This window comes from Copidosoma floridanum, unplaced genomic scaffold (genome assembly GCF_036245765.1).
Source record: "Copidosoma floridanum isolate Cflo_tuat_1 unplaced genomic scaffold, Cflo_Japanese_pri ptg000012l, whole genome shotgun sequence".
Classification (NCBI taxonomy): domain Eukaryota; kingdom Metazoa; phylum Arthropoda; class Insecta; order Hymenoptera; family Encyrtidae; genus Copidosoma; species Copidosoma floridanum.
In genome coordinates, this window is record NW_028321889.1 from 5,669,542 (window position 1) to 5,695,811 (window position 26,270).

Consider the following 26,270-nt stretch of genomic DNA (forward strand, 5'->3'; position numbering starts at 1 on the left):
GGAAGGGGGGGAGGAAGAAGAAAAGTACCGCATCAGATGCGGTGAGGAGAGTGTGGATCAGTGGAGGAGTGGACCGGTGCCGCAGTTTATTACTGTTTACATGTATTACCAGTATACCTGTTGGAAAGTGATTTTTTTCTTAGGAGTTAAGAATAATCAGTTAAGAAATCACTTCTTTGTAAAGTTTGCAGCTCAATGTTGCGGCTTTCGTTCACTGCTTACTCGTTTTAATGTGTAAAAGTAACGAAAATCGGTTTTTGGAGCCCAAACATTGTTGTGGTAAGTGAGATGTAATCAAATGTTCACTGCTTGAATTGTGTTTTTTCAAGTTTTTTTGGCCCAAAACTGTCTTTAATACAGATTAAAAATTTATCATGTTTCAAGTACAGGCCAGTGCTACACTTCTTTAACGTTGTAGTGAGCGAATAAATTTGATACAAAACTTAACCTTATTTAGAACTAAAACTGTATTATTTCTTGTGAAAATATATTAATTTTTTTATTTCATTTTTTAACAGAATGATGCAGTAAGTACTAGTTTCTGCGATACTAGTATTATTGATTAAAAATGGCGGAAAAACCAAAATCAAGTTATGTCCCTAAACACGTCCCCAAAGATGCTCAAGTTATTGTGTCAATTATGAAAGATATGGGCATTACTGATTATGAACCTAAAGTTATCAATCAATTATTAGAGTTTACTTATCGTGAGTACACGCAACATTGCAAAATACTTTTAAATTTCTCAATTATAGTTATAATATTTTTTTAGGGTATATAACGTCTATTCTCGACGACAGCAGAATTTACGCAAATCATGGAAAAAAGAAAGTCATTGATCTTGACGATGTTAGACTTGCAGTCAAGCTACAACTGGACAGTACGTTTACAAATCCGCCACCTAGGGATGTTTTAATAGAGGTTGCTAAGGCAAGAAATTCTGTTCCATTGCCATTTGTCAAACCAAGCAATGGACTCAGGTTGCCGCCCGACCGTTACTGCTTAAACAATACCAACTACAGGCTCAAGTCTCCTATAAAGAAACCCGGTAAAGGAGGAGGATACACGACTTTTGGAAATCAAACTAGGTTTAAAATCGACACTCACAAGGGCTACTCCATTGTCAAGAGACCTTCGTCATTTTCAACTATGGCCAGAACTCAAACAATTTCTATTCCAAAACCCGTAGTAAAGCTAGCCACAAGTAAATTTGAAAAATAACTGTATGAATGACGAATAGTGATTTTGATAGCATGATTAAAATATCGATCGTCAATTTTCTTTTTCAGACTCTGTAAACCATTCTCATGCTACAAAGCTACAACAATCAATGCAATCTCAAATGACACCTTTGTCAGAGCATAATCAGCCAATGATGAAAATGGATTTAAAGGAATCCATTAAAAGAAAGAGGGAGGAGGAAGATTACGATGTCCCGTAATTTTTTTTTTTCTGATGCTTAATTATAGTGCCATGAGAGTTTACTGAAAGCTAAATTTTTATACTACTTTTTTACGATAGCTAAGCGATTTAATCGACTGTAGCTTTTTTTCTTTACTATTTTTTTTTTTTTTTTTTTTTTTTAATTACAAATTACAATTAAGAGGTAAGGTTTGTAGACATCGAAAAAATGTGACTAATTAGATGCCATATTTCTTTGAAATTTAGTGCGTGACCAAAACACGTGTAATTAGTGTAAGCCAAACTTATTTATTTCCGTATGTACCTGATTTATTTACTCAATGATCATTTCTACGTTTTAGTAGACACGTACTTTTCCCCTCATCATTATCCCAACGAAATGCTCATTCATCTTTAAGTATTTATCATTCTTTTTTTTTTTTTTTTAAGCATTAATGTACTTCAGTAAACTCTCTCACCAACCAATAAAAAAAAAAAAATTGCCATACCGTAAAGAAAAATTGTTTCTCTTTATTCAAATACATACTAAAAAAGTAAAAAAAAAAAAAAAAAAAAGCTATCCCTCCTCCTCCTCGACACCCGCCTCGCTGCGTCCTGCAACCTCGTCTCCCTTGTCGGCACCGTCCTCAGCCTCGCCTCCCCTATCGCCATTATCCTCCGCCTGGCCACCTCCGTCGGCATCCTCGCGATCCCCCCCGGCACTTTCCTCTCCATCCAGCGCCGTTTGCTCCAACCTCGGCACGTCGTCGTCGTAGTATCCCCCAATCGGCTCATCGTCACCCTCGCCCAGAGCAATGATCATCGAGCCGTGCCCGATCGACGGAGCTTGCGACGGAACGTCCGGCGGCTCCTCCTCTATCCTCGCAAGCATCGGGTCCAAGTACCCCATACCCTCTGGCCCCTCGTCCTCCTCCTCCTCCTCTTCGTACTCGCCTTCGAAGAGATCGGCAAACGCTATCGAGCCGGTCTTCTGCGGCGGAACTTCTTCGTCCTCGGTTTTGCTCTTACGGCTTCCATGGCCCACGGGCAGGAACATCTTGAGATTCTGCGGCACGTACTGGTTCTCGTATATCCTTCATCGAAGATGTCATCAGATGTGTGCACGTACATACAAATGATAAAATATATCTCGAGAGATGTGCGGTTGGTACTTGTCGTGAAAGTAAATGACCCGGATCCGACAGTTGGCGTGTATCTGTATCCTCGTAGCCTCGACGTATTTGCTCCTGAAGAGCTTGCGCGTCATATCGTCCAGGTCGATGCTCATTTCGTTCCAGCCTTGTTTCAGGCAGAGCGGCAACGAGGCGCTAAAGTGCTGGATGCGGTGCCGACTCTCAAAATTGCTTAACCTGATTCGCCGGTGGACGTTGCGGTCGTCCAGGACCTGCGGTTGTATATAATAATGCTTTACACATCGAATACGCAAGTTTTAAAGAAACATACGCACCGTGATTTCTACGGTGAAGTACTTGTTCATGTTTTTGATGACCAACTCGATGTATTTCATGTTGATGCCGAGGGAGGCACGGCGCTTCCGGGGACAGCGCAAGTAACACGTCGACACGTTCGTGCTGGACAACTCGATGGCCAGTGCTCGCACTTGCTCGTCCGTCACGCGGCGCACGAAGCCGTTTCGCTCCACCTTGAATTGTTTGGTTGGTACACATAAGGTACACTTTTGTTTGTCCATCGGATATAAGGATACGTGTTGTTTTTTTTTTTTTTTTTTTTTTTTGAGTAACCAACTTTCATTTCCCACTGCTCCAGAGGGGACGGCCCGAAGCTCTGGAGTACAGGAATAAAGCCAACCTGCCGCACCTTACGGTACATTGTGGCTATGACGCGCTGCCTCCCGCAGGTCACTCGTTATGTTTACTTCTATGTACTTGTAAATCCTGCTTACGCGACAGCATCACTCGATGATAATCAGTTTGCGGATATGTCAACTGATGTGCCATCCAACTATGGATCCAACTTCACTTTCCTTCGATGTCACAGTTTTGATATTTGAATGACGATCTCAACTCATTCGATTTTTTCCCGCCGTACACGTCATCTGCACATTTTATATATATACATATGTCCTTGACAGACATGTGTGCGTTTGGCGTCTGCTTTTGGTGATGTATGTTTTTTCTCTTTAGAATAATGTAAAACGTGTTATAAATAATAATATTTAGATTAGTTGATTGTTTTCATCTCTTTCTATTAATAGCTCAAAGGTACGTGTCTCGGGCAATAATTGGAATGATAATATTCTCACGTTTATGTTCATCAACACTGTAGTTTTATTATTCTAACCTATAATAATTTGTTTTTGGTGTTTACAGGTCTATATGTTGTTGTTTTAAACGTTGTTGCTGAATTGCGGAAAAGGATAATAACAATGTCTGAAAAATCTAAAAGCATAGGGCATGCTAAACACATCCCGAAGGATGCACAGGTTATTGTGTCAATAATGAAAGACATGGGTATCACGGATTACGAACCCAAAGTGATAAATCAACTTTTAGAGTTCACTTATAGTGAGTGTCTTGCTGATTTTTGCGAATATCAAGATCTTTGGTAATTCATCAATACATTCTTTGCAGGGTATGTTACTTGTATTTTGGACGACAGCAAGGTTTATGCCAACCATGGCAAGAAAAAATTGATAGACTTGGATGATGTGCGCCTTGCCGTTAAGATGCAGACAGAAAAGTCTTTCACGAATCCGCCACCAAGGGAAGTATTAATAGAAGTTGCCAAAGTTAAGAACAGTACGCCTTTGCCTTTTGTCAAACCGAGCTATGGACTTCGATTGCCACCGGATCGTTACTGTTTGATGGGTACCAATTACAAATTCAAGTCTATGCTCAAGAAAAGTGGAAGAGGAGGCAATACTAATACAGCTGGAGGAAGGGGTTATTCGGTTGTAAAACGACCTGGTACTCTGAGCTCGCTGTCTAGACCCCAGCACATTACTCTACAAAAACCGACCATAAAATCTGTCACCTGTAAGTTTTTAGTGTTTTTTCCTTCATACAAAACATTGATTTCTAGTGGGAGTATTGACAATTAATTTAAATTTTTAAAGCTCCTGCAAACCCAATAACAATTCACCAACAAATGAAGGCAAAGATACCTCAGGTTTCTGAAATGATACCTGTTATGACAGCACCACAGCCACCAGGAAATGTGAAATCCGAGCCCAACGAGACCAACAAAAGAAAACACGAAGATGACGATTATGATGTTCCATAGAAATATTTCTCGTTTTACACGTTTTTCATGTACCATGGATACGTTAAATTATTTTTATATTCGTAAGTAAGGATGTGAAATTTTAATATTGAAGTCTTTCAAATGATACTACGTTTGTTCATCTCTTATGATGCTTAAAGTATAATTAAGGTGATATTATTAAAAATGAAAAATATATAACTGATTTTAAAAAGTTAAAAAGTTTTAAAGGTAAAATAAAGACTAATTATAATATCCAGTGTTATCGATCATCTACTTATTTTCTTTTTTTACTCCAAACTTGGAAGACGTGCATTATTATTTGCGCTATACAGTTATAATCTATTTATTTTTTTTTTTATTTCGTTGATATCAAATTACAAAATAATTCAGTTGTCGCTCTTTCGTCGAAAAAGTTAGTCCATGGTAAAGAGAAGATCCAACCTTATGCCATCAATTGCACGTACTTTGAGTGCAATCATGTGATTTAACTCCCGGTTGAATTGTCTTGCGTATACTCGCTTCTTTCGTGCAAGGCGCTGGCGGCAGATCACGTCGCTGCAATGAAAAAATGTATCAGTTTTTAGTTGAAACTGCTAAATCAGAAAAAAAATTTGTTAAATCAGCCTGAGAATAGCCCGAGAGTTTGCTTGAAAAACACAATTCAGTACTTAAAAATCACCTCAAGTTTACGACATGAAATTGCGTCGTAAATATCAGCCAATAAAAAAAGAAAAATGATGCCGGTAGTAAAAATTTGATGATAAATAGTTAAATAATAACAAGTTACTAGGGAAACGAGAGTAGTTTGGTGTAACTCGGGTGAATCGACGCTTCGCTCGTGCTCAGCCCCGACACTGCTTTTTCACCCTCCTTATTGCTCGCCTCGTCCATTTTCACAAGTATTCATCCATTTGTTTATTCATCCGATTCCACCGACTTGGATACCCCCTGCTTTTATTCGGGACAAAAACTGTACGTCCTCCTTGGATCGTATCGCGCGTGTCCCCCGGCGCGAGTGTCGAGCGATGATAAAACACCCGAGTTCAATCGAGGCGGAAAAAGAAAAGCCGCGTTTCCGGCTGCTCTCTTCTATCGATTTGTCTCGAGCGTTGCTATACCCGTGAGCTCACGAGGATTTGAATGGCGCCAACCTGAAGAAAAAAAAGACTATCCGATTCGTCGTTGCTGCCGCACGCGATAACGTGCTGTTATACATACTTCCTTCTTTCTTTTTTTTTTTTTGCTCCAGGATTTTTTGTGCGCGACAATACGTAGGGAATTGTAGCGAGTTGGAATTTACTTTTATAAATGTATGGTTAATTTTATGGAAATATCGGTTTGGAACAAAAAAAAAATGACATGCGTCTTGTCGATGCAGTTGAAGTAAAGTTACTATCAACAGGTTTTTTCATAGTTTTTTGGCACAGAAAGTACGATATTTCAAAGTACGTGGCTGGTGCTTTGAAATTTTACGTACCGTTTCATATTAAAGTACTTACTAATACAATCAACACGTGGTTACAGCGTTTGTTTCAATAATTTTTCCATAATTTTTCGATCGTCTTTCGAAGTTTTTCTATTTTGAAAAATATGTAACCATCGTGGCAAATACAGATAAACGACAAAGTATGAAAAGGCTTTTTTGTTTTTTTATGTGTTTCAATCTTTTAATATTTTTAAGATGGATTGTCCCGAATTATTTCGCTTTGAATGACAAAGATACCTATAATGTCTCGTACTACAAACGTAGTAAATAGGAAACTCGAACTACCTTACTGGAAATATATTTAATCCTCGTTATTAACAAATGATTATTCCTTCTTTAATGATGTATGTACTTTTTTTTTTTTCAGAAAAAAAAAAATATAAAATCTTCTAAAGCCTCGTGAATCGTACAATTAAAAACAGTCGCATTCCGAAAAAAAAAAAGCACCGTTTCCCCAAATGGATTATTAACATAAACTGTAATCGTCAAATCCAAATGTACAACCTTTTACATCAACCGTAATAACGAGCAAAGCGCAAACATATCATTATACGTCCACCTCAGCTCTACATATAGTTATACGTTTGCGCCAACCGTTAAGCTATACCCTCGTAACTAGTTACCAAAAGCAGATGATGTTACTTGGTATATCCCATCAAGCACATAGACAGCAAAACGATTTATTGACCACGCCATAGCCAAAAGGGTGCCCTTCCACGCCTCGTCCTGTTTTTTTTTTTTTGCCCGCCCTGGAACTAATGCGAAATGAGTTGTAGGGAGGCGAGGATCTCGGTCCATATGGCTGCTCCTCTCGCGACGGGGTTTTTGTACGCGCCCCGCCAGCATTTACTGTTTCAGTTGGAGGCCCGTGCGTGCATATATACGTTGGGTGTGACGACGCGCGACCCGAGACTCCCGACCGACAACTCATTCCTTAGAGAGACTAATGTGTATTATACGTAATTGCGCGTGTGCAGAGTCACTTGACGAGGTCGTCTTTTTGCTCTGTATGATCAATATTTTTTTACGGTTCCGAGCATCCACGGGTTCCCAGTAGTTTTCAAGGTTGGTGAGGTTCCTTTCGTCGGGTCTACATTTTCTTGGCTCTGGAAGATTACGAGGAGGAAGGAGGTGGGGTAGCTAATTTTGAAAGTATTTTAACCCGATGATAATTGAAGAAGAAAAAAAAAAGAATAACTAATATACGTTTAATACGAATATTCGAAAAAACGTCAAGTTGAAAAAAGCCGGATTTATAACGGGTTCGCGAAAGCAAAAAAAAAGAAAAAAATTTTCATTTCGAAGTTATACTCATCAGCCAAGCTGGGTCTTCCCGTATGGCTGACCAATCGTACGCATTACTACTTACGAACGCAAAACTCCAACAGTGAACTTTCGTTGTACCTACTGTCCCCTCGGTGTTTGGCATTCGTTTTTCAAAATGTATTATTTTACTATATGGTGTCATGTGTCGTTCGAGTAACTACAATTTACCCCATTTGAACTAATTCAAGCGTAAAAAGAAAAAAAAAAAAAAAAAAAAGGTCGACTCATCTCGACCATTATTTCTTAAAATCAATAAAAGTGCCCAACCATAGCTCATCCCAGGCAGCGTTACGCAACACCCACGGTATATACAACCCAACGATCCCCTGAACTCGGAAAAAAAACGCGAGGATAAGAAGCAATGGACAAAAAAAAGAAAGAAAAAAAGACCCCTCAAGAGAGCTCGATTGTTTCCGATGTCCATTTGGGTGAAACGGCAACCGAAAGGTGGTCGGTTTCAAGGCCATTGAAACCAACTCCCTCTCGGTTCCACCACCCGAAAAGTAGACACGCGCTCCATGTAATGATGCTCTGTTACTAATACATATATACACATCGTCTCATCGTCAGTGATGTATTACGAGAGACGACGCCCTACTTAACGCCGTATCGCGCGCAATGGGAGAGTTTCTGTTATATATATTTTTCTCTTGATACATATGCTGTATTGAACAGAAAAAACAGTGCAACTAGCGTTTTACCGCAAGCGAGTATATTTATCCATTTGTCGTGACAGCACATCAGTTATACAGGGAGAAGAAAAATCCCGATACATCGGCACACGTGTGCGAGAGTAATTTTGCGGAATATTATTTTTCCCCACCACCACCGAGAAGCCCGTTCTCCTGAGATTGCCCGTTAAACGTCACGAATGAGATTATTCGTGTTGCGTGTTTATCTTTTCGGGAAAACACTTTTCTTCGACGAACGTATCCAATCAGAAAAAAAAAAAAAAATCACAAGTCGATTCACTCGGAAATTATTTCTCTAGATGAGCACGCGCGTCCTGGAGCGATGATCCATATTCATAGCTATATTTATACGCATACTTGCACGTACTTTCTCTCTTTATAGATACACCAACATCGAGAGCCATGTCCTTTTGTTCCTTCAAAAATTCAACGCGACGCGTGTACGTAAATTATTTAATCGTCACTCAATAGGCTCGAGAGTTTGTCCACGGCGAAGCTTCATCAACAACAGCCTCTACCCCCAAGCATATATTTCTCGTAATTTCATTGCATACGTGTACACAAACTTATATATTTTTGATGAAAAAAAAAAAAAAAAAACCCCTATATAGCTCATACACCTGCAGAGTTTTTTTCTTTTGTGAGCGCCTACTAAAGCGTAGCCGCGCCACCCTTACATACACGTCCTCGCTTGCGTCCCGAGATTAATCAATCAACGACACGAGCGAAAAATCTCTCAACATCAAGCTTTCGTTAGCTTATATACATGTACATATATATATACGTGGTATAGCAACCCTCGCACTCTCGAGAGGCCCGTATACACACTCGGACGTGAAAGAATTGAAGAGGGATGGAGGAAGAAGAAAAAACAGTACAAGGGGAGTCGGGGTGAATAAGGCGCCACTCTCGGGGTTTGTGCACGGTGGCGCCAGCATCAGTCGACAGAGGGAGAGATAGGTCGCCGAGGGGCGGCTGCTCAGTGTCAGCGGGGACTCGGCTCTGGCCGCTCGATATACCCACCCCTTGTGTTCTACGCACACACCTGGATCGTTTTTCGGGACAAAGTGTTGTATTTTGTGCACGAGTGCGGGGAGAGCCGGACCAGCCGAACGCACCCCGGGGCCTTCACTCCCCGACAACTGAAGCAGCAACTGCTGCCATGGCCGGTGAGATGGCCAGCGAAACCCGATACAGGTATGTTTGTGGTTGTTTTTTTTTTTTTTTTTTTTTTCTTTTTTTTTTCAAGAAGATTTGTGTTCGTTTCCGGGGTGGGGTACGAGCAGGGGAGAGCGCGAAAGAGAGCTGGCAGGGAAGAAGTAGAGCGCAGGGGTTGGCGGTCATATGGCGCGAGGGATAGGAACGACTTATTTGCTTCGAGAGGAGGGAGAGTGTTTACACACGACGGAGGTGTAGCCGTTGAACTTTTTCTTTTTTTTTTTTTTTTTTTTTTTTTTCATACAGGAAGGTGTGCCCTCGTTGTTTTTCGTGTGAAAGCAATGGTAAAAAATGGCACCCACCTCAGCTACGCCGTCTTGGCCGTCCATGTGGGTGCAAATTTGAGGATTTCGAGGACACAAGTAGAGGGGGGAGGGGAACGAGGGGTTCCGAAGGGCGCGAGAGGGAGAGTGTTACGTGACGGATTGCGTGACGCGAGAACTAGGGTGAAAGGGTGGGGGGAGTATCGGAATTCCAGAAATGCAAGCTCTACAGTCTTGAATTTTGCTAGCCCACGAGGAATCGGTTTTTATTTTTTTTCAGAAGACAGTCGCAGAAATCAGCTGATACTGTCTGACCACGACGGTCTTCATCTACTGGACGGGTGCATAAAATATTACGTTGCGCGCGGGGCTATTTGTGTACATATTATGTGCTCGTGTGGAAATGGATTAGTAATTCAATTATATTTTGACTTGAGAAAGAGATTTTATTGGTGTCAAGTTCATAATGCAAATACCATATTGTTCATCGGATGAAGACTGTTTGCTTCTCCGTCGGGAGTTTGTCTGTGACAAACAAATTGTCAAAGTGGAATACTAATATATGTTAATCGAGTGCCAAATTCAACGTAGCAAGTAATTTTCAGTATTTAAAGTATAGATCGGAGATATTACACGTAAAGTTTGGGAGGAGGGGAGCGCTCGGCCTGGAAAACGGGGTATAATGGACCTTCGGAAAATTCGATAAGAGCACGCCGTTATTGAGCGCCGTATTGGCGCGCTGTTGCGTATTCGACATTCAATCTAGATGGGACGGTGGTTCAGCTGTGACACGTAATTCGATGAATTTTGTTGAGGGTTTTATCGTTGAATATTGACGGTGAAGAGGTTCGCGCTGAGCGCTCGTGTGGAATAAATGGATTTCGTGGTGATGGCATATTAGACTCGAAGGATATTACAGTGAATTTACTGTCTCGATGAAGTTACTCTCTATGTTCATACAAGCTGAAAAACGGGGCATAAAAGGAACTTTCGAAAAGAATTAGTTTTTTTTTTTTTTTTTTTTTTTTTTTTTTTCACTTTAGTTGTAAGTTATAAAACAATTTTTGTAAAAAATCAAGTTTTATACACGATTTCATTTCATTTTGCACATTTCAACGTCACCTGATCTATTTCTTACAAAAAAAGTAGCTTGGAATTTTCTTGTTGTATTTCTTTTATTAAATTTGCACTAACATCAAGGGAATATCATGTACTGCAAGAAATAATAGTAATTAAAAGTCGCACAGGCATTAAAAAACAAAAAATTTTTTTCAATGAAAAAGATATTAGTAAAAGATAAAATTGAAAGTTATCGATTTTCAGCAGCCATGATAATTGCGTTTTTGTAAATAGCCCTGATAGTATATACCTTCGGCTATACGTAAATGATTTCATATTGAAAAAAAAACTCGAGTCCCTATAAAAACTTACAAAAAAAAGTCTGAACAAAACTTAATTATATCTTCATATGTTCTTTGCTTGGTGTATACACAGGACGACGCTACCGGCGACAGGCCACTCGGAGGTCAATCTATGCTCGGTACTGTCCCTGGGCAAGGACCTCAGCAAAATCACAATGCCGGTCATGTTCAACGAGCCGCTATCTTTTCTCCAACGAGTCGCGGAATACATGGAATACGCCAAGTTACTCAAACAGGCGGCCCTAGAAACCAGTCCACTTGCGCGGCTGCAGGTGAGTTGATACTCTATATTTTTCGGGTAATTAACATTACGTGATTTTTTTATTTCCGTTCGGAATAGGATTTATAACGGGTCTTCATAAAAGATGAAAGATCAATGCGATTGTCTTGATAGGATTCTCGCATTGCAAAATAGATAAATCGATAATAAAAAAATAAATAAATAAATGCAAGAGAGTCCTTGCTTACATAAACGAGATGTACACGCAATCCGTTGCGAATTTTCAAAACGCTTTAATATTTCCATCTACTAAAACCAATTCTTTGATCCATCGGGTAGGAGTTAGGCACGAATCAGCAGTAGAGCCAATGACGAGGATGTAACGATTATAATTAGATTTTTATCTAATTAATGTTTTTTTTTCGAAATGCTGTTGATTAATGTTTTTGGAAAATATGAGTAAAACAAATTAAGTACACATTTGAACCACGCAAATTATATCATTGAGCGTTTATTCAAAAAATCCAAGTAAGTAGATCACCACTTTATCGTTCAAAACTCCTTTTTTAATTGTGCCAATAAAGGCTAAGGAATGGAGAGCTGCTCCGTGTCGATGCATTTCTTCACATATTCGAATACATAATTGTGGTGAAAGTCCCCGCGATGTGGCCCTTTGATAAAGTAAAAGCAGTGCTGAGTGTCCATTTCCATGTGGTCGATGCTGAACTCCTCCCCTTCTTCTCCAAAGTAAGTAAATAACCCGACTTTGGTTAGCTGAATGGAAGGCCCATAAGACGGAATCCTTACGTACACGTCAGTGGTCGAGCATTTGCGAGGATAGCACTTAAAGTACATGAGGATCACGCCGCCTTGGCGCAGATTGAACAACTTAATCATCCTGTGATACCGTGGCAAGTAGAACTGAATATCTAACTTTTTTTTGCCCATCGCATCATATTGCATACAAGTGACCTCTCCGTTTAAATTGGATTGCCTGTAGCAGAACGAAAAGTACCCATACTCGTTCGACTGTACTTGGACACCCAAAGCAGATCTTATCAAGACGTCATTTTTAAATAGGACCGTTTCGGTGCCATCGTTGCTCACATGACTGACGTTCATCTGATATTTATGGCCTTTGATTTTCTCATATGTGGTAAAAAATCCTCCACTGCTCGAATTGTGCCGGTCCACGACCATAGCGTGCCTGTAATACTTTGGAGGAAAGGGCACTGGTTCGCCAATTTGCTCTCCTGGAAACAGTAAAATAATCATCTTTATGATAATTTGAGTATCCATCGATGCTATATTTTTACAAATTTGTAATTACCATCGTGATTGTATCGGATCATGCAGGGGCTGTGCTCTTGGCCGCACTTTTCCTTATTTTTCGTGGTAACGTGGAAGCTGTTGTCGTACACGAGGAGATGGTAGTAATCGTCGTCTGGAAATTCTAGATGGTCGGATTTGCAGTTGTTCGTGTCGATTAGAGTAATCTGCTTATTTTTTGAGGGTGTGATGCCTATCAAATTCAACTCGAACATAGTTTTGTTTGCCATTATGCCGTAAATATCACCAAATCCTTCGACAAATGCGATACTCACGTCGCAATATTTTTCGACTTCGTTCAGCATCTTCAGTTTGAACAAGCAGGTAAAATCTAACGAATCTGTTATGCCCCAAAGAACGGATACAAGGCTTTGGTTGAAATTTTTACCAAGTCTGTGGTCAAGCAAATAGCCAGGCGTGGAATAATTTTTAGAGACGTCCTGCTCTTGGACTGCTATCGCAGCATCAAACAGTATGTATAAACACACAAGTTTTGAGAACATTTTACCTTTAAATAAATTTTTTTTAATAAAATAGCCAGCTTAAGGAAAATCATTGTTAAAATTAGGACTTTGATTTTTTACTATTCTATGAGTACAGTTAATTTACAAGTTAGATTACTTGCCTCGTTCGATTATTTGCCTTCAATAAATAAAACAGCAAAGTGCTTCGTTTTAAGAAGTTCTTACCTGATTTACTCCTGACACTTGAAAATTGTCGACTGACTCGTAAAGTACTCGACCGGCTTTTATATGTTTTGGACTCCGTATGCGACGAGGTGTTGCTAGACCACGTGACCTGCATTGAGCTATATAGTGTCAAAGTATGATTGGTTCGTAATAATTACTCCCCCACAAGACCAATTTGATATTTATTTACAATGATAATTCATCGCCTCTCATTAAGTATGAATTTTTTTTAACAAACATTTTAAAAAATCATACCGTAAAATTATAATTTTATTTATATACTAATTCCCAATTCTAAAAACACATATTAAAAAAGATGTGCTATTAATCTATTAACGAAAAACTATTTCTTCTAAAAAGACCTTTAGACCTTTTGTCTTATTCTTTTTTTATAAGGTGCTTATTAGTACACTGAAAATAAATTTCGTCAATCCTATTCAACGTTTATTTGAAAAAAAAGTAAAAAATATTTTTTTTTAATAAAATACATATTTATTTAAATATAATAAATATTACGTTGTAAAGAAATTATTTATCATTATAAATTAATATTACTTATTTTTAATTAAACATTAATTATATTCAACTACAAGTTTTTTTTCTATTTAAACAAACGTTTGTTTAGATTAACGGAAACTTTTCAATATATTTCAAACTAATATATTTGATTATAAAATGTGTTAACGAAAAATATTGATCATCTAAACCACGACCCTATATCATTGAAAGATGTTTTCAGAAATCCAAAATACTGAAAAAAAACTTTGGTAGATCCTTTCTAATTCCATGGGACACTACCTTGTGTCTTAACTATAAGAACTAAAATATGTTTCAAATAATAAAAAGAACTTTTCCTTTGAACTCCGCGAATCTCACAAGCTATATTAGCATTGAAACGATTGACAGATTACATTGAAGTCCTAAGGATTTGATGTTGATTTCAATTTTAATGAAAATATTTACAGCACGTGTAAATCAAAAAAGTTTCACCATACCTATACAAACTTAAGGAAAGGTTCAAACAGTCGAAGCTCATATTTGTTGCATGAACGTTTTATCATTGCTTGCCTAACATATTATCTGATAATTTCAAAGTTATGATTACTGTTTTTTTTTATAAGCCCCAAAGGTTGTCGACACGATTGCGTCCATACATTATAAATGTTGGCGATAAGATTTCCTCGCACTCGACTCGATAATCCATCTACTTCCGTTCTTTTCGATATAACTTTCTATTTAAATTCAATATTTGATTTTCTATCTAAAAATATTAAGCTTTGTCCTTGACAGAAAACTGTATACATAAAAACGCCGAATATGGACGATCGTGCCCTTAGTCGTTGCAAAAGTCTTTAATCGAACATCAATGTATAAAACTACCCCACAATTGAAATATCTACTTTATTTAGAAGTTAGCTAATTATTGTTACCCCCGAAAAGCCTTGAAACAATATTGGTAAAAATGTCGTCGTTTTCAGAGGGTATCTGCGTTCGCGGTAAGTGCAATGGCCTCGAATTGGGATCGCCTCGGAAAGCCTTTCAATCCATTGCTCGGCGAAACCTACGAACTACAACGCGACGACTTCCGGTAAGGCCCAACTTGGCATCGTTACATCATAACACGCTGACAAACCAAAAACCACACGGACAAATTGTCCAACGAATAAAGTTCACTCGCTTTCCATCTTCCAGCATAATATGCGAACAGGTGTCGCATCACCCGCCAGTTTCGGCGTTTCACGCGGACAGCGACGACTTCATCTTTCACGGCAGCATACAGCCCAAGCTCAAGTTCTGGGGCAAATCCATCGAAGTCCACCCCAAGGGAGTGGTCACGGTCGAGCTCCCAAAGTGAGTATATCACGCGCGGCAGAGAGATTTTTTTTTTTTCGTAGAGTTTTTCGATCAAACTATAACGCCAACAGGTGGAACGAGGCGTACACTTGGCAGAACGTCAATTGCATCCTGCACAACGTGCTCGTCGGCCAGATCTGGATGGAGCAGCTGGGCGTGCTCGAGATCAAGCAACACGGCGGCGCCAATTTGAAGGCCGAGCTGTCGTTCAAGAGCGCCGGCTGCCACAGCAAGGACCTCCACAGGGTCGAGGGCTTCCTCGTGGATCAGGAGTAATTTCACATAATACATATGTATTTTTCCTTCGGTTTTCGCAAACATTGAACGCTCGTTCGTTCCCCAGTCGCAAGAGACTAGCCTACTTGTACGGCAAGTGGACGGAGAGTTTGCGCGCGTGCGAGGCCGCGTTGTACGAGGACGCGGTCGAGCGGATAAAACGGGAGAGGAGCCCGCAAAACAGCCCGGGACATAAAAAGGTCCTGGCGAGGTTGTCCAGTTTGAAGGTGGGGGCGTTCAAGCCGCTGCATCAAGACGCCATAGACGAGTCCGACCTGCCGAGTGACGTGGACGGGGTCACCGTCGACGAGATACCCGGGTCCACCTTGCTCTGGGAGGTTACACCGAGACCGCCCAACAGCGCGGATGTAAGGCTCCGTTTGATGATTCTTCCGGAAGGCCGGGTCACTCGTATCTGACTTTTCATTCCATTGGTCGCGGTTTTTTTTTTTTTTTTTTTTTTTTTTTTGTTTTTTGTACAGTACTATCAGTTCACCACGTTTGCCATGTCGCTGAACGAACTGGAGCCGGAACTGAAGGAGCACATATGCCCGACGGACTCGAGACTGAGGCCGGACATACGGAAACTGGAGAGCGGGGATCAGGACGGCGCGGCCAGCGAGAAGTCCAGGCTCGAGGAGAAGCAGAGGGTCAGTCGGAAATCGTCCAAGCACAAGAAGAACCCTCCCAATGAATCGCTTCCCAGGCGAGTACAATTGTGCGTGTGGGAGGAAGAATTAACGAGGGGGATCTTTGGTGATTTACCGTTGTTTTGGCGTTAGGTGGTTCCTGAAGGGCACGAACAACCACACGGGGCTCGAGGATTGGCTTTACCAGGGCGGCTACTGGGACAGAAACTACGCGGACGTGGAGGACATATTTTAATAGAGGATTTGGGGATCGAGCGATCGATTGATTCTTGTCGAAGCGAGTTGGGGTGAAACTTTGGCTTACGCGCCGATCAGGCACGGAGATTTCGGCGTAAGACGAAAAAAAAAAAAACAAAAAGAAAAAAAAGAAAAATGTTACCCAGTACCTGGAAACGATGCACACGCGAGGTTGGTTTTTTCGAGGCGTTGTGGTCAGAGATTCGACGGTAGCGAGGTGCAAAGCTGCCCATTGTCCTGTACAGATTTGTAGATTAAAAATAAATGTCGGAAGGATGATGAAAATGTTGATTTTTCTTGCTACGACGATTTTGGTTAACTCGGACGAGGAGGATCGTTAAAATTATCGTATCGTAGGGTATAGCGCAGTGTTGGGTGGATATAAAAATACACTTGCTGTATAATATGAAAAATTTCGACTAAAGAAAGTACATGCATTTTATAATAATACTTAGTCATGGAAAAACTAACAAACCGCAGGGATTTTGTTTATTTGGTAATAAGCTACAAAAGGTCAATGATGTGTTTCATCGATAAACGTACGCTAATTTAGAAACAGCTTGTATTACAACTTTGGGATATCCGATTATTATAGTTTTTTTTTTTTTTTCCTAGAAGGAGGTATTATAACAAAATATGCCAAAACTAGTTGTCGTACACTCGCTGATACAATGTGCAAAAGAGAAAAATCATATTGTGTCTGAATTTCGCCTGTCCATGTACGGGCAAATGTACACAATAACTGTCAAAAAATACCCTTAGTTAAACAGAAATATTTGTCTATTATGTGTCTGTACATAATATAAATAATAAAATGTAACTAAAAATTAAAGCTAAGTATATATCACCTGATGCTGTATTGGATCAAACACTAAAACTCGTGTACAGCTTGCGTAGAGACAATTATTGTATACCAAATTTTTTTATTATTATTATTATTATTATTATTTTTTTTTTTATGATCTTTTGAAGTTAGTCTTCCATTCATTAAGCAATAATACAAGAAAATTTTTAGTTGATGATTTTTTTCTATCTCTCATTGTACTTTTCAAACATAAAAATAAAGTAGCAAAAACAGGAACAATGAAATTTTTTACTATTTATCAAATGATGAATGTACATACTTACTGTTGGACTTTGATATTTCGATAAAATATACTTTGAAATATTACGATTTTCGTAAAGAAATTAAAATCTTTTTATATACAGTGGAACAACTTTCTTGTTTTATGATGAAAAAACTTTTTTTTAAAAGAATACTATTTTTTTTTTCGTCTTGTGATTAAATTTTTTTTTTTTTTTAATATTAAGACTCGTCGATTTCAAAACGATATGCAAAACAACTTTTAAACTGTCACAACAGAAATTTGCCATATGACGGAAATGATAAAAAGGATACAATTCTTTTTGTTCAAAGTACAATGCAACAGATGACCTTCCTATGCTACAAAAGGCTATTTTTATAAAATAAAGTAAACAAAAAATAATGCTGCTGAAAATTTTATAAGACTCGATTTGTACGCCACAAAGACTCGGCAGTCCTTTTTAGTGAAATGACCTTGAATTGAAGGTCTGATTTATTGAAGGTGTTATTGCTTCTTTAAATGAATTTAAATCACTGAACTTCACTTGGCGTTGCTGTGGGGACAATTACTTTCTTCGTGATCTCAAAAGTATAACAATGAACAACAAAAAATGTCAAACTTTAAGACTAATCTTTAGTTTTTCGTAGCAAGTGACTCAACTGAAACAAAAATATCTTAGCAGTTTTTTTTTTTTTTTTTGTTATTTTTTACTTTAGTAACATCAAATCGAAAGTCTGACAAACGTCACAGTATATATTTACTACATAATCTAGTCATAAGTGAAAAAATACTCAAAGTTAAAATGTAGAGAGAAAAAAAATAATTTTTATGATGTAAAAGGCAGATTTTTATTTTAAAAAGAGGTTCTATTCAATGTGACTGTACATTACTGAAATTTGTAAAAGTTAATAAATAGAAGTAATAAACTTAAGGTTACAAAATTTGAAGTTTTGTGTTTTTCTATTTCGGTTTTTATATACCAATCTGTAATTATTACTAACATTAATATTATTGCCAATGCGTATTAAAATGTTTTTGTTATTGAGTGAGTTTTTCAAGAATAAAAAATTATTTACTTTTTACAAAAATATTAATTTTATTAATGGAAATAAAAATGTAGTTTCTCGTGGTCTTTATAACATAAAAAGAACATAATTATTTAAAACTGTAGGAAAAACAATCAACTATACTATACATCGTTTTTTGATGAAATATAAAAATACGGACGAACATACGTTAGTATATTGTACATAATCTTGTAGCATAATAATTTATGCAGAAAAATATAATGGCTACATATTGAAAAAAATGTAAATGTACATCGAGTGACATCAAGTGTATTTAGTTGTAGTATGTAATAAATATTTTAGGTGAGACTGAGAATTTGGAGGATATTGTGTACAATATTAATTGTTGCCTCTTGGGCTCTAGTATACTCCCGTAAAATGCAGTACTGTTGCCAGCAAAAAAGAAACCTTATTTTCGTAAAATAAAGTATCCAAATAATTTTGATTTTGTATAGATTGGCTAGAGATAAATCTAGGATAGAAAAATTGAGTAAATATAATCATGGCCATTTCAGTAGATATTGTAAGAAATTCGCAAAAATCATAAGTTGTCAATCACATTTTACATTAAAATAATTTAAATTGTATTACCTAATACTTTGTCATTTGCAAATAAACGATTATATAGAAGTAGTAAACTATAATTGAAATTTTTCAGTTACAAATTACTATTATGAAAAGTAACATATTTTTAACTAGAAACGATGTGTGTAAATAAATAACTATGTGTTTATTAAATTTAATAAAAAAATAACCATCAAATCAAATAATTTGATTTGTCCATCTGTGCAGTAGGTATGCCACTACTGAAATCACAATATTTTACAAATGATTTTCAGCTAGTAAAAAATCGAAGCACATAAAACTATTCCAATATACAGCTCCAAAATATTCCAACTATTTGTAGTATGTAATTTATAAGTAAAAAATTATCATGTATGATTCAAAAAAATTATGAGGAGTTTTATATGTTCGGTTACAAACTATAATTATAAAAGTATATCAGATGATTACATTTTGTTTATTACTGATTGGAATGTACTATGCAATTGACGTATAATTAAATTACAAGAGTTATTAATTATTAAAAATCTTAGTAAACAGTATAAATATTAAGAACAAACACGTTGATCGTCGTCATAGCTGATGAGTCATCATATATAGTGAAATAAATAACAAAGAATGGTTCAAAGTATAATTTGTTAAGTTTTATAATAAAAACTTTTTATGCCGATCACGTCACACAAAACACATATTGTAAATTTTAAAGTATCAGGTATAAGTATAAAATTTACACCACAGAGAAAAAAATTCCATGACTTTGTAGCTTATAGATATAATCATATTTTTGGATCTGCTAATGGCCTGTTGAAGATGAATGCTAATCCTGTATAATTTGTGTATAAATTGAATAAAAACAGTTAACCTCGAAAATATTTTCTTTCACCTACTTTACAACTAATTTAAATAGTTTATCCTTTACATGATAGATTATTCTTTGTATGATATAAATATCATATGAATCAAATAATAATCATAACACATATTCGACTACGAATTCTAGTAATTTATATTATTACACTTTAATATTAATTTTGTCCTTTGCTACTAGTAGAATTGAGCTTGACTATAAATTCTCCAATTGCACATGATACCTTGCTGAACTGACTATTGATAATTTTTGTTAAAATAATGTGGTTGCGCTGAATTTAAATAATTTGTATAACCCTGTTACAAGTTAGTAAAAACAAGTTAGGATTACTAGTTAGGTTAACTTTTTGAGCAACGGTAGGTTCTGATTAAAATGACAAGACTAAAGTTAGGAGTGGATGTGAGGATCGTAGGAGATTTTTGTTGACTTTATTATTCAAAATGTCACTTATTAATAATTTTAGATAATAATCAGGAAAACAAATTAAGTACTCATTTTTATACAAAAAAAAAAAAAATATGTTATTGTATCAACACGTATATTTTAAAAAATCCACGTAAATGATACACCTCTTTATTGTTAAAAATTTCTATTTTCAACGTAATTGTATAAAGTAAGACTTAATAAATAAAAAGTTTTAAAAATCTAATGAATTATGTAAATTAAGTTTTGAACTGAAGGTTAATAGACTATGAGATTCAAAGCTTAGAGATGTTGATGCATTTCTCAACATATCTGAATATAGTATCTTTCTCGTACCAGCGATGTGGCCCGTTGGCAAAGTAAAAGCAATTCTCTGTACCAATTTCCGTGTGGTCGATGCTGAACTCCTCCCCTTCTTTTCCATAGTAAGAATACAACCCGACGTCGGATGCTATGTACCGAAAGTACCAAGGAGCGGTCCATTTGGGCATCACTCTTATATTCACGTCAGTGTTCAAGCAATTAGAATAACTGCACCTAAAATAGATGAGAATCATGCCACCATTGCGAAGATTAAAAACCTTCAATATCTTGTGTCCCCACGGCAGCTTGAACTTGCTATTCATTATCATTTGGCCCATCGTATCGTATTGCTTACAGGTAATCACTCCACGTAATTCAAATTGCCTGTGGCAGAACGAAAAGTAGCCATATCCACTCGACTGCACCTGGGCACCCTCGACATTCTTTCTCACAACGTAATTTTTTAAAAGGACCGTTTCGGTGCCATCGTTGCTCACATGACTGACGTTCATCTGATATTCATGGCCTTTGATTTTCTCATATGTGGTAAAAAATCCTCCACTGCTCGAATTGTGCCGGTCCACGACCATAGCGTACCCCTGCCTGTAATACTTTGGAGGAAAGGGCACTGGTTCGCCAATTTGCTCTCCTGGAAATAGCAAAATAATAATAATTTGAGTATCCATCGACGCCAAGTTTTTACAAATTTGTAATTACCATCGTGATTGTATCGGATCGTGCAGGGGCTGTGCTCTTGGCCGCACTTTTCGTTATTTTTCGTGGTAACGTGGAAGCTGTTGTCGTACACGAGGAGATGGTAGTAATCGTCGTCTGGAAAGTCTAGATGGACAGAATTGCAGTTGTTCATGTCGATTAGAGCAATCCTTTTGTATTCTGCGCTATCGTTTACCAAAGATAATTCGAACAAAGCTTTGTTTGCCATTGTGCTGTAAAGATCATCAAAATTCTGGAGATGTGCGAAACTTACGTCGCAATGTTTTTCGGTGCCATTCAGCATCTTCAGTTTGAACGAGCAGTTCAAGTCATACCAACTTACAGTCGCGTTGCACATTACGTACGCAAGACTTTGGTTGAAATTTTTAGCAAGTCTGTGGTAAAGTGAATAGTAAGGCTCGGAATAATTTTTAGAAAAGTCCTGCTTTTTGACTGCTAGCGTAGCTACGAATAGCAGACCCATGACTACGAGGATTTGTGCAACAGACGTCATTTTTCCTTGAAATAAATATTTGTTAATCAAACTGTTTTTTAGGTGGCAATAATTTTTGTTAATGGTGTCATTTTTTCTTGAAATAAATTTTTGTTATTACGAAGTGTGTAGTTACAGAAAACTTGTTATTGTCAAAATTAGTACTTATAATTTTTACTATTATGCCTGTAAGCACAGCAAGAGTAGGAGTAAAATGTCAATTAGATTTAATAATTTTGCAAATCCTATTTTACAACGGTTATTCTTAGGACTCAACATTTACGAAAGGTATACATTTCATGGCTAGCAAATTTTTTGACAATCCTAAAATTCATTAGGTGTAGTATACGTTCATTCGGTATAATATATTATGAGAAAATCCAAAAAAAAACATCTCATTTTTGTTCTCCATTTGAAAACAATTTTTTTTGAGACATGCCCTTATGTGTGTTTAAATAAAAAAAATTTTATTCGTAATGTTGTGTACTATGAGGAAAAAATTTTGAACACGGACTTGAGAGAAGGTGACATCCTTTTTAGATATAATAATAGAATGTTAATCACAAATAAAGGGTGTCACCTTCACTGAACCCGTGTTCAAAATTTTTCCTCATAGTACGTGACATTACGAGTAAAATGAGCCCCATCTCGAAGGTATGTTACAAAAAAATATTTTTTATTAAAATGAGGGATAAACACGGGATATATTTTGTGGATTTCCTCATATATTATTGCTTGACAAAGTTTTTGTACATAAAATAATTGAAAATTACCGGTAAATTTCTTGAAAAATCCGTAAATTACAGAAGTTTAAATAATATTACATAAACTCCCGTGTTATACGTAGTTTGTTTGATTTGAATTTTATTAAACTTGTAAAAAAGACTGTCGTGAAATATTTAATTTTTGGAAAAATTGATGAGTGAAAATTGGGGTTATCCCAAGGCACATAAGAGCTTATCATTCAATAAACAGTTTAGCCAAGCACCTTCAACTGATGATACATGAAAGTATCATTAATTTTATTGAGTACTTACCTAATTTTCACCTCCTGCTTGACAGTTGTCTATACTCTTTCCAAAAATACTCAATCGGCTTTTATATCTCTTGGACTCCGTGTGCGATGACGTACCACGAGACAACGTTATCTACATCGAGCTAATGTCAAAGTGTGATTAGATCATAAAAAATTTCTTCACTCAACCAAGTTGGTATTAGTCAGGGACGAAAAATAGGCCGAGGTGCGTTTACCTGGAGCCATGTGAATGAGAGGGGCGCGGGAAGGGGCACGTATTTTTAGTTATAAATTCTTAATGATAAGTGACGTGGGAAGCTATGCAAATGACACTACATTAAAATAGAAACATAAGCGTAATGACAAAACAGTTGTGGGCCGATGCACGAATAAGTGTAGTTTGGCAGAAAAGCAAGCACATACTGCACGGTTGAGTGGGTCCCGATTGGGAGCTGGGAGTAATTTAATGTCATTATGTTCTCACTTACGATTTTTTCTCATTATCAAATCCAAGCAATTAAGAGTTGATTTTTAGAAAAATAATTCATACCGTCTACAGTAAAAATCCCTGCATAAAAACGTTACTCCAAGTAAAAAAAACGAATAATGTTATTTTATCCTTTTTAATAATTATAGATCAAGTTGAATTACTTTTAATTATTCAATACATATTATAATATCTCACTTGTCATGCAGATGTTTGATATCATAGTTTTGTCATATATGTCATAAAATTTACCATTTTTTAAACGGAAAGTAATCAGTTGTATTAGATTATATAATTTAAAATAATTTATTTTATTTATAGTATTTTGATATCATTTTAATAAAATTTCTGGGGTTTTTTTCATTTAACAAATTTCCTTCCTATTACACATGACCGTATTTCTTTAAAGCACTACGAACAAATTTTTAAAAACTTGGACAGTATTGGTTTTGAAACAATAAATTTCAATTAGTTAGTAAAGCAATTAACTAAAATATCATAGTTGTTTTTAAATCATGAAGTATCTTGCACCTCAAGTCCTTTTTCTTCAAAGTTTGTGTGAATTGTTTGACATGAATAGTGCCCAATAATTATCTGCAACGGATTGTAACAGATGTAAGTATAGATAGATTTTGCTAGTCCTTTTTTATACTTTTTGTTCTATTACAGTAGCGGATGCAATATCTAATAGGACATTTTTACAATTTTAATTTGAAATTCAACTGTAAACTTATTATGAAAGCTTTATATCACAGCTCATTAGAAAAAAGAAAAAATACAAAATTAAATGCTTGCAATTATTCAACGGAAAAAGTATTGGGCTTTGGAGAATACTTTTTTCGTGGAATGATTGCAAATTTTTTAATAATGCATTTTATTCTCTTTATACATATTTTTTTGTTTATAACAAGCTAAAGATCTAGAAAAAATTTGTTTTGCTCAAAAAAATCTTAACTTTCTATTGGATTATAAAATTTGTTAATAACAAAAAATTAACCATCTGATTACGATCCATCATTCAAAAATGTGTTTAGCAGATAAAAATATTTTCAAAAAACTTTGATGGAATTCTTCCTAATACCCTATCGGATACTTACACTACAAAGACTGAACCATTTAAAAAATGTTTATGTTGATTTTATCTTTGACGTCAAAGTATGACATCATTCAAAGTATATTTATGTATTTTAAATGAACTTTTAAAATGTTTATTTTTATTCAACTAACTTATAACTCAAAATAAATTTACCAATTATTAATTCGTAGTTCTAACCAAAAATTAGCCTAACATAAGTTGAATTTTATTTTTAAATCGAATGGAAAATATGTTTACTTTTTTATCATACGTCACTCAGTCGAGCTATACCATTAATTTAACGTTCTCCCTCATTGTACATGTCTGCATTTCTTTGAAGCACGTACCTTGAAGATATTTTTCAAAAACTCGTATATCATTAGCATTAAAACTATCGATTTAAATTAATCAGTTAAGCAATTAACTTAAGTATCATAGTTATTTTAGAATAAAGTTATGAATAATTACTGCTCAAAATTCATCTGTGAATATTTATTAGCATATCTATAAAAAACGTGTGTTAAAAAATAATAAGAACAGTGAAATAGTTATGACCTGAAACTCAATTGATAAATTTTAAAAAATATATATTTTTCAGGTTTTTTATACCAACCAAAAAATTAATTATTTACCGAAATGATATCATTTTTCTTCAACTTTCGTAATGGAATTGGTGACTGAATATTTTTACTGTCGTAAAATACGATTTAACAAAATAATTTTTTTAAACTATTCAAAAACTTTTGATTTTGCTTTTTTAACAAAAAAAATGTATATCAATCTATAAAACAGTTGACAGGTGTATTCCATACAGTATCACGTAACATGTTTCAGCTTCGTGAGTAGATAAATATTTAAAAGCAATAAAACAATTCTAAATTTGACAGTTTTTAATATAATTATTTTTAATACAAATATTGAGTGAATAATATCAATTAATAAAATAATAACCCTTTATTATCAAATCATACGAGTTTTTGTTTTTAGTAATAATCCCACTACGCAATTATACCAACTAATTTGTTATTACTTTAATTTAATGATAAACATAAGGTATTATATGCATTTCGAATAGTAATATTTATTAGTTTAAATTTAAAGATTAGAATTTTATTGGAAAAGAGATTTGGAAATAGACTAACTTCAATTATTTCGCTTTCAGAGATTATTTTTTCTTTTTTTAAAGGTTTGAAAGGTTTTTCCCCATTTGTAATTTTACTATTTTTAATAAAAATTTCTGCAAAAACGTATAGAGAATACAGTTGTGTTGTTTGAATAAATAGGATTTAAATGAATTAGTCCAGTCATTGTTTGTTACTACTTCCTCAATTATTGATTTAATGATTTATTACAAAAATTACAATCTTATTTTACAAAAACCACTAAGGGTAAATGTCGAAGCCATTAATGAATTAATTTATTAAAATTCACGGTGCTTTTTGGCAACTATACTTTACCTTCAAAAACAGTAAATATCACGTCAAAAGCAGTTTCCATCTCAAAATGTGTTTTTAGGAAATACATATTTAAACAAGTAAATTAATGAACTTGCAGTCTTTTCGGTTACGGAATACAAAACTTTTATTACTTCGATTACGGTTTAAACAACCCAAACTTATATTTTTAATATCAACTTGTTTTATTGAATTTGAAATATTTCATATAATTGTTCCAACATAGTAAGTACTATTTATTTAGATAATCCCCAGAGGCTATGGCTACGACAGTTTACGTACACAGCATTTTTGTCGACTGTTTCATCAACAAATTCAAGTGATTGGATGATTACCAGAAACACGAATAAAGAACATATTTTATCAAAAAATATATAATTACATCAGTGCATTTTTTACATGAATTACTTGCTT

At 35.9% G+C, this 26,270-nt stretch overlaps 5 protein-coding genes across 6 annotated transcripts; 3 read left to right on the forward strand and 2 right to left on the reverse strand.

Annotated features, from left to right (window-relative positions):
- The first annotated feature begins 60 nt into the window (after positions 1–60).
- On the forward strand, positions 61–1,539 carry LOC106647979 (transcription initiation factor TFIID subunit 9). Of its 2 annotated transcripts, none has more exons than XM_014364571.2 (4): positions 61–279; positions 519–707; positions 773–1,204; positions 1,290–1,539. In XM_014364571.2, the coding sequence occupies exons 2-4, from the start codon at positions 569–571 to the stop codon at positions 1,439–1,441; spliced, it is 723 nt and encodes a 240-aa protein (XP_014220057.2). In that variant the 5' UTR covers positions 61–279; positions 519–568; the 3' UTR covers positions 1,442–1,539. The 2 variants fall into 2 exon arrangements, with proteins under 2 accessions (XP_014220057.2, XP_089446417.1); XM_089590291.1 differs by having other exon boundaries at positions 61–159.
- Positions 1,540–1,978: 439 nt separating this feature from the next.
- On the reverse strand, positions 1,979–3,252 carry LOC106647904 (cilia- and flagella-associated protein 20). Its single transcript, XM_014364472.2, has 4 exons — positions 3,169–3,252; positions 2,870–3,064; positions 2,574–2,806; positions 1,979–2,495 (listed from the first exon to the last, which is right to left on the reverse strand). Exons 1-4 carry the CDS (start codon positions 3,250–3,252, stop codon positions 1,979–1,981), a joined length of 1,029 nt encoding a protein of 342 aa, XP_014219958.2.
- A 284-nt stretch (positions 3,253–3,536) lies between these two features.
- Positions 3,537–4,899, forward strand: LOC106647983 (transcription initiation factor TFIID subunit 9). The gene is made up of 4 exons (XM_014364575.2): positions 3,537–3,644; positions 3,753–3,947; positions 4,014–4,418; positions 4,499–4,899. The coding sequence occupies exons 2-4, from the start codon at positions 3,809–3,811 to the stop codon at positions 4,663–4,665; spliced, it is 711 nt and encodes a 236-aa protein (XP_014220061.2). The 5' UTR covers positions 3,537–3,644; positions 3,753–3,808; the 3' UTR covers positions 4,666–4,899.
- Positions 4,900–9,151: 4,252 nt separating this feature from the next.
- On the forward strand, positions 9,152–17,227 carry LOC106647972 (oxysterol-binding protein-related protein 2). Its single transcript, XM_014364563.2, has 8 exons — positions 9,152–9,348; positions 11,127–11,325; positions 14,770–14,879; positions 14,984–15,142; positions 15,217–15,417; positions 15,489–15,789; positions 15,904–16,127; positions 16,204–17,227. The coding sequence occupies exons 1-8, from the start codon at positions 9,314–9,316 to the stop codon at positions 16,304–16,306; spliced, it is 1,332 nt and encodes a 443-aa protein (XP_014220049.2). The 5' UTR covers positions 9,152–9,313; the 3' UTR covers positions 16,307–17,227.
- LOC149375123 (uncharacterized) lies at positions 11,859–13,106 on the reverse strand. Its single transcript, XM_089590432.1, has 2 exons — positions 12,604–13,106; positions 11,859–12,526 (listed from the first exon to the last, which is right to left on the reverse strand). The coding sequence occupies exons 1-2, from the start codon at positions 13,103–13,105 to the stop codon at positions 11,859–11,861; spliced, it is 1,170 nt and encodes a 389-aa protein (XP_089446558.1). The 5' UTR covers position 13,106.
- Positions 17,228–26,270: the final 9,043 nt, after the last annotated feature.

Coding starts and splice junctions, on each gene's coding strand:
- LOC106647979 (XM_014364571.2), top strand. CDS start 569: ATGGCGGAAAAACCAAAATCAAGTTATGTCCCTAAACACGTCCCCAAA. Junction 708..772: donor ATTATTAGAGTTTACTTATC/GTGAGTACACGC, acceptor ATATTTTTTTAG/GGTATATAACGTCTATTCTC. Junction 1,205..1,289: donor CGTAGTAAAGCTAGCCACAA/GTAAATTTGAAA, acceptor TTTCTTTTTCAG/ACTCTGTAAACCATTCTCAT.
- LOC106647904 (XM_014364472.2), bottom strand. CDS start 3,252: ATGTACCGTAAGGTGCGGCAGGTTGGCTTTATTCCTGTACTCCAGAGC. Junction 3,065..3,168: donor TGGAGCAGTGGGAAATGAAA/GTTGGTTACTCA, acceptor AAACAATTCAAG/GTGGAGCGAAACGGCTTCGT. Junction 2,496..2,573: donor GTCATTTACTTTCACGACAA/GTACCAACCGCA, acceptor TCTTCGATGAAG/GATATACGAGAACCAGTACG.
- LOC106647983 (XM_014364575.2), top strand. CDS start 3,809: ATGTCTGAAAAATCTAAAAGCATAGGGCATGCTAAACACATCCCGAAG. Junction 3,948..4,013: donor ACTTTTAGAGTTCACTTATA/GTGAGTGTCTTG, acceptor CATTCTTTGCAG/GGTATGTTACTTGTATTTTG. Junction 4,419..4,498: donor GACCATAAAATCTGTCACCT/GTAAGTTTTTAG, acceptor AAATTTTTAAAG/CTCCTGCAAACCCAATAACA.
- LOC106647972 (XM_014364563.2), top strand. CDS start 9,314: ATGGCCGGTGAGATGGCCAGCGAAACCCGATACAG. Junction 14,880..14,983: donor CTACAACGCGACGACTTCCG/GTAAGGCCCAAC, acceptor TCCATCTTCCAG/CATAATATGCGAACAGGTGT. Junction 15,418..15,488: donor GGCTTCCTCGTGGATCAGGA/GTAATTTCACAT, acceptor TTCGTTCCCCAG/TCGCAAGAGACTAGCCTACT.
- LOC149375123 (XM_089590432.1), bottom strand. CDS start 13,105: ATGTTCTCAAAACTTGTGTGTTTATACATACTGTTTGATGCTGCGATA. Junction 12,527..12,603: donor GATCCGATACAATCACGATG/GTAATTACAAAT, acceptor TACTGTTTCCAG/GAGAGCAAATTGGCGAACCA.